General features: G+C 41.2%; 1 protein-coding gene across 1 annotated transcript in view; it reads right to left on the bottom strand.

Annotated features, from left to right (window-relative positions):
• Positions 1–223: 223 nt before the first annotated feature.
• The window catches only part of Cda4 (chitin deacetylase Cda4), a 52462-nt gene continuing 30185 nt past the window's right edge, over positions 224–22500 (bottom strand). Inside the window, exons 6-8 of the mRNA XM_089263665.1 lie at positions 7336–7555; positions 5564–5949; positions 224–897 (exon numbers count right to left, since the gene is read on the bottom strand). Coding sequence (XP_089119791.1) covers positions 564–897; positions 5564–5949; positions 7336–7555 — 940 coding nt within the window. The 3' untranslated portion in view covers positions 224–563. The remainder of the gene's footprint in view (positions 898–5563; positions 5950–7335; positions 7556–22500) is intronic.

Below are 22500 nucleotides of genomic sequence, written 5' to 3'. Positions count from 1 at the left end.
ACCCGCCGACCTTTGGGCGCTGCCTTCGGTGCCGTCGCGTCTAATTTCGGTTTTAAATACATGGTCATAGTTGTATAGTTGATTTCGCTGGCAAAAGTTGGGTTTGCGCATTTCTAGCTACTCGGCTGAGTAATGAATCCAGCGTCGCCTCCGGGACACCGGATACCTTTGGCAGCGAGAGCTCCCACTTTAACTTCAATTACACTTCAATTCAAATAATTTGTTAAAAAAAAAGGTTGTATTTATTAATACAGAGAAAATATATATATTACAACTACGAACAATTTGTTACAGTTTTGCTTACAGTCTACAAAAGTTGTCGAAGTGAAGAGCAAAAAGTAAAGGGATAGAAAAAAAAAAAAAAAAAACAATAATAAAGATGGAAATTAAAACATGGCTTATAAGGAGAGTTTGGAAGAGATATGAAACAGTTAAGAATAGAACGAAAACCATATGGGAATGGCGTGAATAGATAGTTGGAAAGAGAGAGACAGTGAGGGAGAGAGAGAGAGAGACAGAGAGGGAGAAGGAATCATTTCAGATATATGAGCTGTCGAACGGCTCTACTTTCTCTGCTCGGCATCGTCGTCCTCCTCATTTTGTTTGCCGGAGTAGATGTAATTGTCACGCCCCGAGATGCCCGTACCGCCGGCATCGCCCAGCCAGGGATAAACGTTGGGGCACTCGCGGCACGTCTCCATGTAGCGAGTGTCTGTAATATTCTGTTCGGGTATCTTGAAGGGCAGCGCGCAGGTTTGCCAAATGTTGCACGGCTTGGGCGCAACGGCCACGCTCTTGTCACACTTCCACGCATCGATCTGGTTGACGTCGCGCAGCTCCTTGGGGTCGGTCATGTATTGCAGCATCTGGGTGATGGTCAGGATGTAGACGTCGGGTCTGTAAAAAGAAAATCGCGATGAAGATAGTTTCTCAATCAAATTTGCTTAAAATCGATAACTGTGCTATCGATCGATAGAGAGCTTTTCGATTAAGTTGAAGCCGCACTGTTCTATATTGCACTTATAGTTAGTATGAATCCCAAACGATTACTTGATAGCTTAATCGATATATAATCGATTTATAATTTATCGATAGAATTGCTTATAGATGTTCGATTATTATTATTATCGACATGTTGTTTTTCAATAAAATCGTTTAACTACTGTTCGTCAATATTGATCAATTTTTAGTTCAATTGCGAATACATTTTCGATAACTGTTATCGATTAAATTTTTTTTAGGTTAAATTCAATATGCCACAATCAGGTTATTTACATTGATTCATTGTTTTTTTTTATACTTGCTAGGAATGTTCGATAAATTTATCGATTGCAGTATATTAGTGTATGTTATACGTATATTAGCAGTTCGATACCTAAATTCGTTAATTTTGCTTTAATTCAAAACGATTGCATTTCTCGATATAATTGAAGCCAATTGATTGGCTAACTCCTCCACTAAACCATGGTCAATAAAATCAGTTGGCTATCGTACATCTGGCTCAGGCTTTGCAAATATGACTCTGAGCACGCAAACGGCCAGAAATTGCCTTGAATATTTTGTGGAATGGCCCAAAAGTTCTTTAGCTGGGAATCGTTCACACAATGCAGAGTTTCACATTCGCACTAAATAGCCTCTCGCAGGTGTCGAACAATTGGATGATGGCAAAGGAAAATTGTACGGATTTCTGCTGCTGCTGCTGCTGCTGCTGCTGCTGCTGCACCACCTCTCACTCACTCTCACTGGACTCACTCTGTTTGGCAGCTCGGCGAGAGGCGGCGTTTCATCATTCTGGCACGCATTTTCAAGCATCTCATGCAAACAGTTTAACGCCTGGGCCAGGCTTCTGCTTCTGCTTCCGCTGCCGTGCCTGTTCCTGCTTCAGCTCCCGCACCGACTCCGGCTGCTGCCGCCGCTCTGGCTTTCAGCCACATCTACAGCTGTGAGCTCAATGTTGAAAGTCATTCACACTAATTAAAAACTTCGTACAATTGTGCGAGAAATAGTTTTGCAGCAGCTGCTATTCAGTTTAGCTTTGGCTCAACCCCTTTGGCTCAGCTGCGCCCGCCCCGAACCGCCCTAGTCCTCAATCTTATTTAGCAATTGGCCCACACCCACATACACATGGTCCGAGGTGCGATCATAATGGCAGCGAACTGCATACGACCAACTTCTGTCTCAGTTCCACAACATGCAGATGAGTTATTGAGAGAGTTAAACGAATGCGAAAGTGTGAAAGAGTTCAAAGCGACCCACCATCCATCCACCATCCACCTGCCTTGCCGTGCACACCTGCTACATTATGCCCCTCCCCCCCACTCCCCCCTTTACGTTAGTGCAAAGGATATTCCAGTTGCAACTTTAATTCACTTCAAGCACATGTTGCCAGCTTAAGTTTCAGTTTGCTTTGTCTGCTCTCGCTCTCTCCCTCTCCCTCGCTCTCTCCCTCTCTCTCTCTCTCTCTTCCGCCTTTACCATCTCTCTAGTAAAAGCGATTAGCTAAGTTGCCTCAACCTTGGTCTTAGCCGTCTTTATTAGGTTGAGTTCATCAACAACTTAAGATTAAGTTTTAATGAAGAAATTCTGTTTTATTTATTTATTATTTAAAGTTGAGCTAACGCATTCAACACTTGACTAGAAACTTCTTAACTAAATGCAACCAAATTTTCTCTGACTTCTAGACGTCAACTTTGAACTTGGCCTAAGTTTTGCTTAAAGTATTTAGCCTATAGAAGAGAAGAGCGTGGAGGAATAGTATAAGGAATATGATTTTTATATTGTCTATCTCTGTCGCTCTCTCTCATCATTGCCTCTCTTTCTCTCTTCATTCTCTCTCAGCCTCTATTCATTCGTTCTCTACATTTTCTTTTCTTTTCTTCGCTCTTTCTCTCTGCATTCTCTCTCTATCTCACCTTCTATCCAGTTCATCTCTTTCTTCATTCTTCCTCTCTACAAATCGTCTCTCTCTCTCTCTCTCTCACTCTGCATTTACCAATCAAATGAACATAATGTAACTATCCCTCTACACAATGGATAATATAATCTAGATACATTGTCTCTCTTTCTCTCTCTCTCTCTTTCCCCCACTTTCTTTAACAACTGTTGCATAGTCTCGCCATATCCTTCAATACAATATACATGGACAATACTATCCCAAGGCCACATTTTATGCTCTCGATATTCAGCCTTCTTAAAGCCAAGTTTATTGTTGTCATTTTAGAAAAAAAAAACTTGGTTAATAACTCTAATTATTTGGCCTTACTCTCTCTCTCTCTCTCTCTCCCTCACTCTCTCTATTTACCAATGTGGTATGTGAAAAGCATTCGCTTGGCTCAATTAGGTTTGAAATTATGAGAGCTTGTATTTTGATTTCATTAAAAATGACATAAAAAATAATGCTGATATAAAATGGGAATTATAATGGTGCACGCTTGATGGCCACCGTCGGTCGGTCCCATGGGCTGGCCCTGGATGGGGCCGCGCTCAGTGGGGCATGCAGCTACTGGGACTGTAAGCCAGCCAACCCGATGCCAACCAGACAGATACTACCCATCCGAATGCGTGGCCCAATGCTGACAAAGTGCGATGCTATCAGCACATAACTTCATTATGGAAGTTTTGTGCCCCTGCCGCCGGTATATATAGTATAGTCTATGCTGTTGGCACTTTGATGCCGCATCCTGCCACGCCCCAGCCAGAGCAACCTGAACGCCACGCTTTGGCCGCATGTAACACTGACTGTGTGTGTATGTGTGTGTGTGTGTGTGTGTGTCTCTGTGTTAGCGCTGATGTTGTTTTTGTGCGTTTTAACATGGCTTTTAGTTAGCTACGGTCCAGGCGCTTTGGCCCCGCTCTTGCCTGCTTATTGTTTTCTTTGCCACAGCTCCACTCAGTGCCCTAGCCCTGAGCCCTAAGAGCTCAGAGCTCGATCTGCCACTGCTACTGCTCCTGTTCCTGCCACTGCTCCTGCTCCTGCTCCTGCTGCTGTTGTGCCTGCGCAGATATTTTTCAAAATGAAAGTTTAACAAAATTAAACTTTTCTCATTAAAACGTGCGATTTTTTTTCTTCTTCTTTTTTTTTTTTTTTCGTTGCTTTTGCTGCGGCTCTTCTTTCAGCTCTGACCACAGCGTCGCCATTGTTGGACATTGGCTGAGATTCGGGAGACCGTCGAGAGCTGTGCATATGGTTGACTGACTGGCTGCCCGTCTGTCTGCCCGCCCGCCCGTCTGGCTGGAGTGCGAGTGCGGCATCAACCTGTTCCAGATAGACGCGACCGCTGTCCGTGTCGGGCCATCAATGTGGCCACCACCAACATGTGCCCTCCATTGGACGACCCGGACTAGCAGCATATGCCGCTTGTTCAAGCAATTTTTATAGCGATTGCCAATATTGTTGTTGTTGCTGCTGTTGTTGGCGGTGGCGGTGCTGGTGGTGCTGGTGGTTGGGTGGTGCTGTTGCTTTTGCGTTTTCCATCTACTCGTTTTGTTTCGCTTCTCTCGATTTTCTCGCTTTTCTCGTCTTTTTTTTCTGCTTTTTTTTTTTAATTGAATATAAAACTTGCCAGCGGCAATCGGAAGCTCACTGCAGGAAACGCCAGCTGCCCATGTGTGTGGGTCTGTTTGTGTGTGCGTGTGAGTGGGTGTGTGTGTCTGCCAAAGTTGGCTTTCAATTAAGAAAACAGCAACAACAAAAAGCCAGAGCCGAGAAATACATTTATGAAAAATTAAAAGCCTCGTGCGTAGATAACAAAATCGCACACGAGCCGACCCCCATCCTTATCCCCATCCCCATCCCCATCTCCATCCAGTGCATGCATTTGCCCCAAATAAAACTTCGACATTTTAAAGCAATCGCAATCGAATAAGGAAGCATCGGCTAACAAAGTTGCTAAAAATTTCGGAGCTCCTCTGTGCGACTTCAGCAGCCTTAAAAAGTCGAGCAAGACCCAAAGCTCACATTGTGCAATTCAATTTCGAAATAATATATGCATACATATATATAAGAAGAGTGCTCTGGTCGGGTTCACCAGAATAGAAGATACCCTGAGGTCTGGGCAGAGCTGATATGCCCATCATTCAAGGCTTAGCGGGTGAAGTACGGGCTTTGAAAATATCCTGGGTATCCGAAATCCAGAAGAGAACTGGTCTCTATCCACTATGGTATTAACCTATAGAAAAGATTTATAGCTTTTGCGGCTTACAAGAATGCAGAGTTCACGCGGACGATATGTCGAATGGACAAGCAATCGAAAGGGCAGACGGACGGTCGTAGGGTAGACAAAGGATCAGACGACGAAACGCATGATTGGATTAATAGACAGATGATCGCACCGACAAGTGAACGATCGGACGGAGAGACAGACGGACATAGCTAAGATCAACTCAACTCAAGTCATCGTTCTGATCAATAATAAACCTTAATGGGGGTTTGTAACGCCCCCATCTATCGCTTACATTTGTATGTATGTTTATTTTCCCTAAATATTTTAATGGCATACATTGAAATCTCATTTTGTATGATTTCAGCATATAATACAATACAGAGTGTCTAGGCTATACTTACAATTCGAGAGCCCAGTCCAAGAATTTATGGAGTCCATTCTCCAGGGGCTTGGTCTGGAACCAGTTGGTATGGAAGGGCATCATATATGGCGCTTTATTCTGCTCGTAGTAACGCGAAAAGTCCTCCTGCAGCCACTCGAACACCTCGTTCTCGTCCAGATTGTGGAGCACACACTGATCCATGTACGGGCAATGGCCGCCCTCGAAGCCCTCAACGTAATGCGTATTCAATGGCACCTCCCACACGCCGGGAAAAGTGCGCGACGGACAGGTGCCGCTCTTGCACTCGTGCGAGATCTTATAGTCCAGCGTGTACGGCCAGACGGGCACTGGAACTGGCGGCACAGTTATCGAGCTATCATAGACATAGTTAAAGTCCTCCAAGACCTGTTAACAAATAATTGCAATTATTCTCTTTTACTATATATGTGCCACATTAAAGTGTCGGCTGAAGCTAATGACACATTTGGAGGAATGGGATTACTATCTTAAATGCGCCTGCTTAATAATATAATAAAGAGCGCTTTATGCTCGCTTATCTTGATTATTTCATTCAGGCCGCAAGCTCCGCTGACAATGTCGTCATTATCCATTCATCATCATCGTTGGCCCACACAGCCCCACACATACATACATATGTATGTATGTAATATTGTTACAAGCTTTTGACACTGTCACGCCCTTTTGCCCATCGCGAGAACGTCAGGTGCTTGTCGAAGGCGTTTTAGTCCATTATGTTGGCATTGTGATCTGATATTGATATGATTTAAAATACAACTAGATTTGGCCAACCCCAAAACGCGGCTGTTAATGATGATGATGCTGATGCTGATGATGATGGGGTGGCTGGCTGTGGGAGCCGTTGTATTATGGTCGTCTCTCTGTTATGACATTGATGAGCCCTGTTGTGTCGTGTCAAGTGTCAAGAGCGTGTTGTTGTTGTTGTTGTTGTTGCAGTTAATTATGCTGTAACTGCATGGCCCGTTAAAGCTTTTTTTTTTAGCAAATTTAAGAATCAACTTGCGACGATCTGACACCACGAATATTTTGTTAATCGATATACTCGATAAACTCACGCACTGTCAACAATAGATATGTATGTGTACGTACATATATATATACAATTGACATAAATACAACAACCAATGCGCATCATATGCATTTAATACTTTTTAAACTTAATTAAGCTGTTATTTCATTAGCATGCACTTCTTGGCGTTTTTTTGGGCTTATTTAGGATATTTTATATTAAGCTGCTGTTGATCTGGCATCACCATTAGCATATTAATCGATATATTCGGCTATGAATGAGCCCACACGCTCTCATCAATAGATGTATGAACATACATGCATATTTTTATACATATGTATGTGTGTATGTATGTATGTACTTACATTTGCCTGTGCATTTTAATAATATTCAATAGGCTTGAATAATTTATAAACTTGTCCAAGTACTTAGTGCCTAGTTGATCTTCACTCAAAGCACGGTTAGCATCTGCGTCAATTCAATTAACTTCAAGTCTAGAAGCAACTCTCGCTTTTAGTGGGTCAATCAATTTAAAGCCAAGACAATATTGTATGTGCTCTATAAAACTAGAACAGCTCTCGCCTGTTCAGACGCCCATTTCTAAGTAGATGTACAGCTGATAATTGCCAATCAATTATGTGCTGTGGTTGCTAGCAAAATGCATTTAGTACACATACACATACATACATAATACACATGTAGCTTTGTGTGTGTGAGTGGGTGTTGTATTGCAACCTACTCACCTTGTATTGCGTGTTACGGCCAGGCTTGAGGAAAGGAGCACGCATGCCAACCACATCGTCCACGGACACATTCGCAAAATGACGTAGAATTTCACGCATGCCAATCATTTCGCCCACCCACTCCTCGTAGCCCTTGTCCTGGAGTCCCAGCTGCTGTGATACGCTCTCGGTTGCAATTTCGTGACCGGCAAAGCCCAGATGCTGGATCTGTTGATAGTTGCTGCAAAAACAAATAGACAGCACAGATATGTGAATGGCTATTAAGTGATGTTCCTGCGTTCGTATAGCAAAAGAAGGCAAACAATTAAATCAAATAGAGCCCATGAAGGGAGCACTTAATGAAGGGTCAATGGCCAAACCGAGTCCTCAATCAATATTATCAGCAAGTACTCATCCCCTCTCTCTCTCAGTCACTCTCTCTCTCTCTCGCTCTCTCTCTCTGTCTTTATATTCCTGTTAAATTACAATTCATTTTCTGTTTTGGTTTTCTCCTTTAGTTTTAAGCATTTTATATGTTCAGAGATTTCTAGGAGATTATTTAAATTCCCAGGGGCTTAAGAGCCTTTTAATAAAAGCTTCAACAATGCAAAATGCATTCGGAAAACTCTGCCTGCAGGATATGCGTAATAAGTTGAGCGCAAACTAACTAAATATATACATATATGTATATATCATAAATATACATAAATATACTTGTTGTTTAGTTCGGTAAGGCCTTGCCCTTTAGATACCCTTCACACCACCTCCATACACTATTTAATATCATTTACATTCGTCCTTAAAGTAATTCCGTCTTATGTCTCTCGGTTTTGAGGCTCCTATTGAATCAATCAGCAATCAATTTCAATCAACTGTAAATTCCCCGTTCAATTTACCCTGCAATTGCGTACAGGGTATCTGGCTATCAGTTAGTTGCTTTGTCCGGCCATGTGCAACATTTTTAGAATTACACACAAAATGTTAATAAAAAAGAAATGCTCACACTTGATGAACAAACACAAAGCCGCCTCTAGATGCTGGAGGAGGAGAAGGAGGAGGAGGAGGGGCGCCGAGTCTCGTACCTGGGCTAGTTGCTGTTGCTCAGGTGCTGCAAAGCTTGCCACAATGGGCTCCGAGCAGTTTTTTTTGAATTTCAAAGCCGTCCAAGGGTAGTGTAGCTCACACACACACACACACACACACACACACACACACACACACACACACACACACACACACACACACACACACACACACACACACACACACACACACACATGCACACACTTCAGCTCTTGCCAATTAGAACAAATTTTACAATTGTAGCGCCCAAACAAAACACAAAGCGTCGAAAGCAACAGAAAAAAATGAAACAAGCAAAAACTGCACAAACAAACGAACAAACAACAACAACAAGAAAAAGGAGCAGCTCCAGCATTCCCTTTTGATAGCAACACCGAATTTGATGCTTCTTTCACAGCCAGTGAGCATTATCAATTCTTGTCAGCACCAAAAATGGGAGCAAAGCGACAGAAGCAATGAAATTGACCCCCACTATTACTACTACCTGAATACATACATACATATACATGTATGCATGCATGTAGGTATTATTGGGGTGCAGCTGTAGTAACTTGTACTACTAAGTACTACGTCTGCCACTTATTATTATGTTACTATAAATTGAGTATCTAAAAATAGGTAGTAGCAGCAGTCAATGATATCATGGTAGTCTTAAAATTGAGTATCTAAAGACTACTATGATCTATCATTGACTGCTGCTACTACTTTTTTAAATGCTACTACTTTTTCGTTAAGTGCTATTACTTGTCCTTTAAATATAGTTCTTTAAATTTAATATAGTAAATACTACTAATACTTGGTTAAATGCTACTACTATCACGATTACTTTTGCCAACTATAGATTTGAATAATTATGATAACGATATTCTATTACTATGACTACTACTATGACTATTGCTATTACTACTACTAAGAATACTACTATGACTACTACTATGACTACTGCTATTACTACTACTATGAATACTACTATGACTACTACTATGACTATTGCTATTACTACTACTATTACAATTGCTACTTTACTGCTACTCTACTACTATTACAATTGCTACTACTATGACTACTGCTACTCTACTACTATTACAATTGCTACTACTCTGACTACTGCTACTCTACTACTATTACAATTGCTACTACTATGACTACTGCTACTCTACTACTATTATTACTTCTATACTAATACCACTACTACTACAAGTATTAATATTACTACTACTAATACTACTACTACTACTACTACAAGCACTAATATTACTTCTATACTAATACCACTACTACTACAAGTATTAATATTACTACTACTAATACTACTACTACTACTACAAGCACTAATATTACTTCTATACTAATACCACTACTACTACAAGTATTAGTATTACTACGACTAATACTACTACTACTAATACTACTACTACTATTACTACTAATACTACTACTACTAATACTACTACTACTAATACAATTACTACTAATACTACTACTATTATTACTACTAATACTACTACTATTATTACTACTAATACTACTACTACTAATACTACTGCTACTAATATTACTACTATTAATACTATTACTACTAATACTACTAGTACTAATATTACTGCTACTAATACTACTACGACAAGTACCACCACTAATACTACTACTACAAGTACACCTACTACTACTTCTAGTACAACTACTTTTACTACTTTTAATGCTGCGACTCCTACTATTAATAATAATACTTCTACTACTATTACTATTAATACTACTAATACTACTACTAATATTCCTATAGTTAAATATACATACAAACTCTCATGGTAAGGTACCTAAAATACTACTATTTCTACTACTATCACTGCATTTACTTCCAAATGCAAAAATACCAATAAATGCTTCTGGGCAACGCATACTGACGATGATAAAGGATCTTTTTACACTCCTCGAGAAGGCGCCGGGCACTGCGCTTGCAAAGAGTATTTCGGCAAACAGCAGCCGAGACAGAAAAAAGTTGAGACTGAAACTATGTATGAGCGTAGCGTAGAATGCGTCAGTTCTATGGAGCGCAGGCAACAAATATAATTGCTCATATGCGTGTGTATGTATGTGTGTGTAGGGGAAAATAAATTTCTTAACATCGCCGGACGAGGGGCGGTGCCAGGGAGGGGGGCGGAGTAGGCAGACAAGAAATTTACTGTGCGCAAATAGTTTTTGGATAAAAGTAAAGCAACAGCAAAAAAAAAAAAAAAAAAAAAAAAATAAGGAGAATAAAATTATGAATGTTTTTTGTGAGTCGCTCTTTGTTGGCTTGTTTCACATGCAGCGATAAAACAAAAAAGGGAATTACGAATATGTATATAACTATACATAAATATAACTATGTGTGTGTGTGTGTGTGTATTTAACAACGAATGTATTTGTAGAATAAAAAGAAAGAAAACAAAAGTTGCATGTATATTTATTAAACATTTCACACAGACGCCAGCGAGCTACTACTCCTGCTATTTCTGCTACTCTTTTCGTGTGTGTGTGTGTGTGTGCGGGAGGCGTCGACAATGCTGGGCCAAACTACTATCTGACATCGTCAAAAAGTTCATGCAAAAATGTGGAAATGTGAAAAGTTGTTGAAAAGCACGGGCACACACACACACACACACACACACACACACACACACACGCACACCGAACAGCGAGAGTGAGCGAAACACTTGAATGGGCGGCGGCGGGCACAGCTCGGTTGGTGTTGACAATAAGCGTTGCATGTGCAATGTGTGTGTGTGTGTGTGTGTGTGTGGTGTGAGGTAGATTTATTGCATGACATTTCAATTGTTAGACAAACAGCTGGACGAGAACTGAGCCGGGCTATAACTGCACACAACCAGAAGCTGCACTTGTCGTCAAGGCCGAAAGACGCTGACAAAATAAAAGCTAAGCAACAACAACAACAACAACAAGAACACGAGTAAACACACACACACACACACACACACAAGTGCAGTTGGGGGCGGAACAGTGCCTCAAATCTTCTATTTCTTTTACTGTTGCGTAGGCGTGCCAGATGCCAGCGTAGGTGAGAGGCACGAAATGTTGGCCAGCAATTAACACTGTGAAGGAAGAAACGAACGAGAGAGAGAGAGAGAGAGAGAGAGAGAGAGAGAGAGAGAGAGAGAGAGTGTGTGTGAAGGCGAGAGGAAGAGTAAAAGATGCAAAGCAAGTGCTCAGAATAACTGACATGGAAATGGTAGCAAGACGCACTCACATACACACACACACACACACGCACACCCACTCACACACACACACACACACACACACACACACACACACACACACACACACGCACACCCACTCACACTCACACATACAGGCTGTGTGACATTTGATGAATTTCCTTTTGGCCTTGTCGCGAGTGTCAAGAGACAAATACAGTTTGGCTCTGCCCGGCCCAGCTCTGGCCTTCCCTGGCCTTCCCTGGCCTGCCCTGGCTTGGCCTCGGCACTGGCCCTCGTTCCTGTGACCATTGTTTATGACAATGCTCATACGCAACGTTGCACCGGACAAAATGCCAAACGAGTCACGCCCAGTCGTTTGAGTGTGCCAGCGTGTGTGTGTGGGGGTTTTTATTGCCCCAGCCTCAGCCTCAGCCCCAGCCCCAGCCCCAGCCCCTCAGCCTCAGCCCCATTTGCAGTGGCTTTTAGTTTTCTCTTTTGCCTTTATTTTTGTTCATTTTCTTCTCTGGTTGCTGCTGCTTCTTCTTTTAAATTTGGTACGCCAGTCAACTCATTTTTCTTTAATAGCCCATACAACAGCACACACACACACACACACATACACTTCTTTGTCTATGTGTGTGTGTGTGTTGAGTGGTTTGGCCTCTGCTCTGCTGCGGCTGCTAACAAGTTCAATTTGCATTTAAAAAGGGAGAAACACATGTAATCTCAACGATTAGAAATTGTTAGCATTGAGCAGCACAAGCACACACCCACACACACACACACACACACATACACACACACACACACACACGGACAAATGTCTGAGCATATATGCACATAGATATAGTGAATAAATGAATAACGTTTGTGCACCAAAATGTTTTTGCCACCAGCTGCTTGCGGGTGGTGCGAAAAATCTCTTGAAATTTTTGGGACAAGCTAAATAAATATTATTTTAAATATAAGATTAAAATTAGCATTATTTCGACTTGATAGAATATTTTTTTTTAACTTAATACTTCAAAGCCAACAGAAAAGGAGATGTGAAATATTTAATTTTATTTATATGGAAGACTGAAGGTTATATTAAATTAAGGCCCATCAAATTAAGTGAAATGCTCTTCCATATAAAAAGGAAAATGGGTGTGTAATGCATTTATTTTACCCGCATATTGGGTGTCTCCCAAGACTTAGCTTTGGAGTAGCTGGCGAGGGCGGCTAAGTTCGACATATGGGAGTGTATTTGTATTCAGTCTATGTATGTTTTATTAACAATTTTATATATTTCTAATAATCAAATATAAAATTGCAAGGTTACACATTTTTTTTTTTAATTTCAGTTAATTAAAGAACAAGTTTTTTTTTAATCTTATGTTTCAAATGATTTAATTAAAAGTAAATAAATGAAATTTAAATCTTTTTTTTTCGTATATTTTAATTATTTATATTCATTTAAGAATGTAATGAATAGTTTTGTATTTCTATTAATATTAATAGATTCGTTTTAATTTTCTGTTTTGGAATTTTTTATTAGTTTAATATTTGTTTAATTATTTATTTTTTTGTTATGCAATACAAGCAAAAATATAATTTAATTTATATCTTCGTGAATATAAATATATTTTTGAAATTGTATATTTTTTATATTTGAGCGAAAATGACTTGACAGCGGAAAATAAAAACAAAAATTTCGTTAAAAAATTCTTCAAAATATAATTAATTGTAATTAAGAAAATATTGCAGCAGAAAGAAACATTGACAAAGGCTGCTATTGCAAGAGAGAGACAGAGATATATATATATAGAGAGAGAGAGAGAGAGATAGAGAGCGAACTCACTTTAATCGCTGCAACTCTACGAGCGACCCACGCTGCCTGCATTATATTTGCTTGTTTCCATTTCACGTACACCCGCACACCTACACGCACACAGCCGCACGCACACAAATGCATATTTTTCTTCAATTTGTGCCTGGTAGTTGGCAGCTTAGTGCGGCTCAGCCCTGGGCCCAAAAGTGTGTGCAATGACCGCATGCAGCAATTTCTTTTAATGTGCTTTTAAAAGCCAAATCTACAGGTTCCAGCCGGGCCGGAGTGCAGCTCGTTTGTTGCTGTTACTGCTGCTGCTGCTGCTGCTGCTGCAGTTTATCCAAAAAAAGAAAAGAAACCCTACCCGCATCCGCACCCGCCCACCTTTACGTCCGCCCACCCATTGGACACATTTTTCGTAGCAATGAGCTTTTGTTTTTATTATGCCTTGCACCAAAAACTAACTTAATTTGCATGCAGCATATTGTGCGTGCAGCAGTGTGTGTGTGTGTGTGTGTGTGTGTGTGTGTGAGTGTGGGTGTGGGTGTGAGTGTGTTTGTACTGCAATGGCTGTGTGGCTAACGAGTTTGTTTCAGCCTGCAGAGCAGGCATAACAAGTAAGAAAGCTCTAGTCGAGACTGCTCGACTACGAGATCCCCTGAACCCTACAAGCAACTGATATTTCAAAAATAATTAGCAAACACACACGCACACACACACACACACACGCATACATACAAATACACGCACACACACACGCATACAAACAAACACACGCATACACACACTCACATATACAGGCGATTGCGCTTGGGTTGCGCTGCAGTGTTGGCAATATTAGGAGAACTTATTTGTTGAATAATTTAATTTCTAGACGTACGATCGTAATGAAACTTTCAGAACGTATTCATATTGTTTAAATGTATGTGTATACCGAAGCACAAGTCTCTAGTATTTGATATACGACTTTTACAAAGATTAGGGTGAGGGGGTGGATTTGGGGGTGGGGGGTAAATTTTAACAAAAACCGAAATTGTATGACATGCGTCTTAACATACATTTTAAATTTGGAGACTCTAGCTTGAAAGATGTAGGAGATAAAATTTTTTTAGTGATCTTCGATAAGGTTTTTTATCGATAAAAAAGTATCGGAATGAGTTATCGTTTTTTAGTGATAAACTCGATATCCGCGTGATATATACGGACATTTTAAAAAAAGTTGAAGTCTCTAGCTCTTGTATCTTCTGAAATCGACGCGTTCAAACATACGGACAGACGGACGGACGGACGGACGGACGGACGGACGGACGGACGGACGGACGGACGGACGGACAGACAGACGGACAGGGCTAAATCGACTCAGCTCGTCGCCCTGATCAAGAATATATATACTTTGTGGGGTCTGCCACGCCTCCTTCTGCCTGTTACATACATTTTAACAAAACCATTATACCCTGATTTCCCATTTTCAATGGGTTCAGGGTATAAAAATATATGAACAAAAAACAAGGAAAAAGCGCAGAAGGAGCCGCACGAGATTCTCAGAAACGCCCTTCAGAACAACAAGCAGCTGGAGAAGAGCCTAAGTCTCTCGTTTTCAATAAAGCCAGAGCAAGAGCAACAAGAGAAAAGTGAAAATACACAAGGCTAAAGGACGCAGGATGCGCTCCTCGCCTGTTCACATAGAAAAGTTATGGCCAGCTAGCTGGCCTCGACTTGGCTGCGCTGGGCTTTGCTTAACTGCCGAGCCAAGCCATGATCGTTGTTGTTATCAACACCAGTTGTTACCCAATGACAACAACAACAACAACAGGCTGAGCATTAAGATGTGGACGGCAGAGGCGAAGGGACGTTTGTTGTTCTGTGTGCTTCGCCGGTTGCGGTAGTTATTACAAGAGCGACTAATAAAAGTAGACAACTAAAAACAGAAAGTACACACACACACACACACACACACAGACACACATGTGCCAGTGCACACACTTGGTAAAAAACAAGGTCTAGTGCAGAGTGCTTAGGTTTGTCGAGAGCTGCTCCTGGGCAGCCACTCGAAATGTATACGTTGCACAAAAAGAAAGAGACAACAAGAGTATATAAATGCTAGAGATGCCCCAGAATCTAGACTCTATGCACATATGTATATGAGAGAGAGAGAGAGAGAGAGAGAGAGAGAGAGTGCGTTTACATATATTTTAAAAAATACTTGAGTTTGTCTAATTGTCATATCTATTAGCTGATAAATTTAAAACTAATTGACAATGTTGACTAGCTAAAGCTGTGCATATGTGCCATTAAAAAACTCACACACACACACACCCATGCAGAGGGCGGTTGGGCACCTGCAAGAGCTGTTAAAGTGTCGTTGGGCTGTTGTCATAGTCATTGTCAACGTTGTCGTTATCTTTATTTCACATCAACGACATTGTCATCATCATTGTCATCATCATCATCATCAGCAGCAGCAGAAGCAGGAGGAGCAGCAGCAGCAGGAGGAGCAGCAGCAGCAGGCCAAGCGAAGCCAAGCTAAGGCAGGGCAAGGCAAGGCAAGGCAAAACCAAACCAGATCAGGCCAGGACCTCAAGCCTCATCATCATTGTCGGCAACAGCTATTGCAGCAGCAATAACAACAACAACAACAACAACAGCAGCAGCAGCAGCAATTGCCGTAGCAGCAACAGCAACATCAATGCCTTCAACAACAATTTGCAGCAAAAGCAACAAAAACATGAAGAAAAAAAAAAATATAAAAACTGAAGAGAAAAGAAAACGAATGAAAGGAAAAACAGGCAGGAGTTGAAAACGCAACGCAAAAAAAAAAAGAAACACTTTAACACACACACAGCTGAATGTTGTTTAGGTGCACACACACACACACACACTCTGGAAATGTGAGAATTTCGGATATTAATGTTACGGATATTTTGCAACAAAATTCTAGTACACTTGGCCAAGAGCAACAGAATTTGTGTTGATAGCTCAGCAATTACACGAGAAATGTGTCGCATTCGGCTTGATACGTGAGGAGGCATGCACACACACACACACATGCACACACACACACACTAGTGATATGCAATCGAACGTTCAACTGTTTCGCAGTGGTGCAGTCTCTAAGGAAAAAGGTTAATATTGCATGTTGAAGAGATCAATTCATATTCATGACATAAAAGCAGCTAGCGGTAAAGGAATTTATGCAAAATTTGAAGTGGAATATCATAGAGCTTGTTATCCAAGTTACCTTGGCTTAACTTACATTAAACTTAAGATGCATAGATTTAGTTTAGACATCTCTCTCTCTCTCTCTCTCTCTCTCTCTCTCTCTCTTTCTCTCTGTCTGCCTCGCTCTCTAGCCTTCTGCTTGAGTCTTCCTCGGTTTCTTCCTCTCTCTTTCTCTCTTTCTCTCTGTTATTCCGTGTCTCTTTCACTGTCTGCCTTTCTCCCTCTCTCGGACTGCTTCCGTTCCTCTCACTCTTTCTGTCTGTCTGCCTCTCTGTCTATCACTCCCTCTCTCTCCCGCTTTCTCGGTTTTTCCGTCTGCCTCTCTCTCTCTGTCTCCTTCTGCCCGACTATCCCTGTCTGTCTCTGTCTCTCTCTCTATATCACAGTATATAGATGAATTATAATGATCCATTAATGGATCATATGAAGCCATTTTTAATGAAGAAGAAGAAATTCAGGCTATACATATAATTACGGCACCAAATAAAAAATCTAACTTCATAAATTTTTACAGTCGAATCCCGTAAGTCCCAGAATGCCCGCCACTAGTCAATATTTACACAATTGTTTTTTATGGAATTTACTTAAATTTAACTTCAATTTAAGTCGAGATCCTTAGCTGTAATCGAAATTAATAAAGTCGTTTAGTGCATCTCACTCTTAATCGATGGCTCCACAATTGTGCTGTTAGTTAACCGCTAAGAAATGTTAAATAATTGGCCACGGGGCTTGCGGCTCTGGCGCTGCGAGCGTGCGATAATTAAGTCCGTTGCGTATACGCAGTGTGTGCCGCAGGGACAAAAGAAAACAGTTTAAGCAAATTAAAGCAAAAATATGCACAAATGAAAATGAAAAGTTATGCAGCTGCAGCTCGGTTGCGTTGCGAGCCAAAGCAATTTCTTTACAGCTGCCTCTTGATGGAAACTTGAAACTTGCAGCGTGCTGCTGCTCCTGCCCCTGCTGCTCCTGCTGCTACTGCTGCTGCTGCTGCTGTTGTTGCTGTTGTTGCTGTCCGTAAGTATTATACAGAGCAACAGCATTTGTGTGTGGGCGAAGGTCGGGACTTGAGCTTGCGCTTGGGCTTGGGTTTGGGTACCACTGGCAGCTGCTCAAAAGTTGTTCGGGTCATTTAAAAAGTTTAAAGCTAAAACTGGCGGCAGTATTAGCATTAAAAATGCCAACGTGTCTGTCGCTGACGTTTTGCGCGTCGGCGGCGCTTGTTAGAAGTGGAAATCTGCCTACCAGCTGGACGAAGTCGCGCCGCATAAAAACGAGAGTGCTGCACAGTGGGGCAAAAGCAATGATTGGTGTAATACAAAAATCAATTTAAAGTGATTTCTTATTATTATACATGTTGATTGTTATATAATTAATTGGCAAATTAAATATTTTAAGAGCTCAATGTAATAATAAAATGAAATTATTGATAATAATATTAATCTTAACTTTAATACATCTCATATATATAGATAAATTGAATATATTAAATTAAATTATATAAAATATATTAAGAACTCAAATAAAATTATTGAAAATAATATTAATCTTAACTTTAATACATCTCATATATATGGATAAATTATATATTTTTTTTTTACTCAAATGTAAATAAACTCAATGTAATAATATTATTATAATATCAATTTCCACTTTGATTCATTTGAGAAATATAGTTAAATTAAATATTTTCTCACATATTCCTATTACATTATACTCGCATAAAATTGCATGCATTTTTGTCTGTATTTGCCCACTGTGCGGTAACTTTGCTGCAGCTTCTAGCCATACCGTAGGCTCTGGCTTACCTTGGTTAGGCGGAGCTGGCCAACCGCTGCTCGGCGATATTAACATCAAGCGTCAAGGTAAATAAAAATTAACTTTTCTGAAGATGGCATGCAGGCTCTACACATATACGGCTGTGTGTGTGTGTGTGTGTGTGTGTGTGTGTGTGTGTGTGTGTGTGTGTGTGTGTGGGTGGGTGGGCCACAAAAAGTTCTAAACAGCGCAGCAAGCAAGCGCGTGTGTTGTGCCCGCAGCTACTCATGACGGGCCAGAGCTGCCTGGCAGGTGGGCTGGTGGGCAGGTGGGCGGGTGAGCACAGTCAGATGGGCGTGGCTGGGCCGAGCAGAGCCCATAGCCAAGTGGCTTGCACACACGCCGTTGCGTAGCGGCTGGGATATTAAACAGATTTTTGGCTGCGGCCACTCTACGAGGCATCATCGATGCAAGAGCATTATGGAAATTTAAAATCGGTTGATTACACCCGCCAGCACCTATATACATACATATGTATATACATACGTCTGCAGTCGAGTTCACCTGGGTTAAGTTCATTTTGGGCGACAATGCTCGCTATTTGATTGCTTGCGGCTCGAGTAGCGCATCTTGCGGATTATGAGGTCAGGCGGCTTAAGCCAGCTAATCAAAAGTAATCTAGAAGGCAACCTGCATAAATCTATACTCACACACACACGCACGCACGCACACACAGACAGCCAGTCATTACAAATGGCACTGAGTGAGAGTGATCTGTGGCCTGTGGTTTAACGCCAGTGCAAAGTGGGTCAAGTGGTGCCTGTTTCGGCCCTGGCTTTCGCCTCGTTGCTGTGTGGCCAAACGAACCACGGCTGTGAGGTCAAGCTGTGGGGCCCAAACAGCTCTGTTTCATAGACTTCTTCTGCACATACATCAAATATGCAATAAACAAATGATTTAAGTCCTCGTCTCTCTCTGTATGTGTGTGTGTGTGTGTGTGTGGTTAATAGGCTGCTCTTGCCTCAAGTCCAATCAATTAACTTGATTCTATTTGGTCAACTAGAAATGCCAGCTCCCACCGGCTGGACTTGGCTCACTGAAACGCACTTAAGAACTGCCTAACAATGGGTATAGCTGAGGAGGGCTCTGAGAGTTTGAGTTGATTTGTAAAGCGTGTAAAAGCTGACAAAATTCCTAATGAAGCATATAAAAGATAAAATTTGTGTGAGAGCAGCAGAGAGAATTCACTAGATGAGCGTGAGCTGCTGTCATTGAATACTATCATACTCTCTCGTTCTCGCTTTAGACAAAAGACTTTGGCTCTTTTCGTTTTTGTTTTCTGTTGAGCGCCTTGAGTGGAACTGTTCGTGAGAATATAAATCACGATTGAGTGAGTCTTACAACAGCGGAATATGCTTAACATTCGCGAAATGTTACAGACTTAGTAAGAAAATCACTCAAAAAGTCAATGCAAGCGGTCTGCACATCACATACACACACAAACACACACACACGCACATTTCTCGTTATGCTTAGCGAAGACAGCACTTGCATACATACCAATACAAACACAAAAGCCCCTTCATTTCATTCAACCAACGGTTGGAGGAGCAAACCAAGCAAAACCAAACGGGCGATCGGCTGTTGCTCTCTGAGTGTTTTGCTAGAGTGTGAGTGAAACACACTTACTTGCAGACATTGTGAAACGGTTAACATTTATATGCTAGCTATGCTTGCTTATGCGCTAGTGTAAGCTTGTAAGCGAGTTATGTTATTAGTTTTTTCTGTAAACAGCAGAGCTGTTAAGTTGATCGACGGAGCTGTTATAGCTAACACCAGGGCCAGTTTAAGAAGTAGGCAGAACAGAGAGTTGCCAGAGGCTCCCGAAAATTAGCGAGTCTTTCAAAAACAAAAGGGAAGGGAAGGGACGTGAAAGAGGGCGGCACCTTGATGCGCCTCTGGTTGAAGCTATTGAGACATCACTGTCAGTAGGTTTACAGCAATTAACTTCTATACATATGTATGTACATGACCTCATTAGGTATTTATACCTCACGTCGACTTGGATTACAGCGTATCTGCTTGTCGGCCCTCTGTTGACCCGCCCAGTTGCCTGGGCTCAGCTCGGTAATCAGTTGTATTGTTCGCATGCAATAACGGACGAGCGCTGCAGCTGCTGCTGGCCAAGTCAGTCAAGAAAAGTTTTTGCATTCTGCAAATTCGCTTAGTGCGCGACTCGATTTCGGCGGAAACGGAAACGGAAATGGAAATGGAAGCGGTTATGTGTAAGCGCCCACAGAAGTCGCTCATGTTTATTCAGTGAATGCAGATCGCACCTACTGCACACACACACACACACACACACACACGCACACGGGCAGCAATTGGCTTCAAGATTTGTGGCTGGAGCGAGTTTTTAGTATATTGTTAACAAGTAAAATGAAAACGTAAATGTTTGAAAATTAGATTTGGCCCGAGACGCTTTTGTTTAGAGCAGTTGCCAGAGGCACAGAGAGTGAGAGGGGGAGAGGGGAGAATTGGCCTGGCCAGCATACAACTGTATGCCCTATGTGTATGTGTGCGTTTTAGTTGCTGTGTGTGCACTGAGGTGTTGCCTAGTTTGTGGCTTGTTAGTTAGTTAAAAGTTTTTGCGTGCAATTAAAATGCTGCGCAAAAAGTTTGCTTCAACATTGTTCTTAATTTTTTCTTGGCTTTTTTTTTTTGCTATTTTTTTTTTTCAGTTTGCTAAAGCTAAATACAAATGAACAGAATTGTCTCCATTTGCGGTGTCTTTTTCTAAATGTATGTCTGTGTGTGAGCGAGGGTGTGTGTGTGTGTGTGTATGTGTGTATATATATCTTCAAGCTGTCTGTTAGCCGCAGTCGCAGTCGCAGTCGAAAAGTGTACAAGTCCTCTGGCAATTGCCTGATTGTTTCCTTAGTCTCAGCAGAGGCAGAGCCAGAGGGAGCAGCGGCAAGAAAGTTCGTTATCAGTGACATTTTGGCGAACAAATAGCAAACAGCTCACAGTTTTCAGCTTCAGCTTCAGCTTTCAATGCTCAGCCGACAGCTCTCAGGTCTCCACTCTCAGCTGCCAGCTGCCTCTTTGTCAGCCATGCACGTGGCTGCCATGACAACTGGAATGCATATGCCACGCCAACTGGGGCCCCCAAAGGGATTCAAAGTGGGAGCCGCCGAACTCTTTGCCCTTTGAGTTTAATGCGCGAAATCGGATTAGGAATGGCTAATTAAGTGGCTAGAATGCAGCTGCCAAGTGCAGCTCTTAACTATCAAACTTATATATGAATACATTGAAATTCGTCTGCCTTTCAAATAGTCTTAAGGGCAATTAGAAAAGCTCAAAGATCATACTGAATGTATATTATATATATATATATATATATATATATATAAAAAGACTCATTCTGTATATCAAAATTCAAATGCCTTTGAATTAGTCCCAATGGGAATTATAAAGACCTGGAATTATACTGAAGAGTTAGTGTTTCTTTATTTTTTTTTCTGTTGAGCGAACATTCTTTAAGGAGTGAGAGAGAGAGAGAGAGAGAGACAACGCGTTTGACATTCGCACAAAGTAAGCAAATCACTCAAAAGTTTGCATTATTCTCTCATATACACCTACACACACGCACTACATACAACCACTCAATTAACATATGCAAACATATATACCAACACATGCACAAAAGGTAGTTTGCTTCATTTCACTCAATCAAACGGTCGGCGAACAACAAGAGCGAAACAAAGCGAGAGAGAAAAAAACGATTGCGAGCCGATCGCAACCGAGCGCATTGCTCTCTAAGTTTTTTTCACAGCGTGTGAGTGAGACACAGTCTTTAACATTAACAGACATCGAGAAACGGCTAACAGTCATTTGTGATCTATGTTAATATAGAATATATACAATATGTACAATAAAATCAAACTGCCTAATGTTTTATCAATAAATTTTAAAGTAACTGCAAATTCTTTAAGAAGCTGAGCTTTGAGTTGGTTCTGTCAACAGATGAATGTAAAATAAGTTGACTGCTTTACGTAGCATTTATTACTTTATGCTATTTTGGCTTTGTGAATGCTCAAAGAAAAGTACCAAAACTGA

Source organism: Drosophila navojoa, chromosome X (assembly GCF_054131105.1).
Source record: "Drosophila navojoa isolate 15081-1374.11 chromosome X, UAZ_NAV_1.0, whole genome shotgun sequence".
NCBI lineage: Eukaryota > Metazoa > Arthropoda > Insecta > Diptera > Drosophilidae > Drosophila > Drosophila navojoa.
Note: the sequence above shows the minus strand (reverse complement) of the source record. Positions and strands in the feature narration are given on the sequence as shown.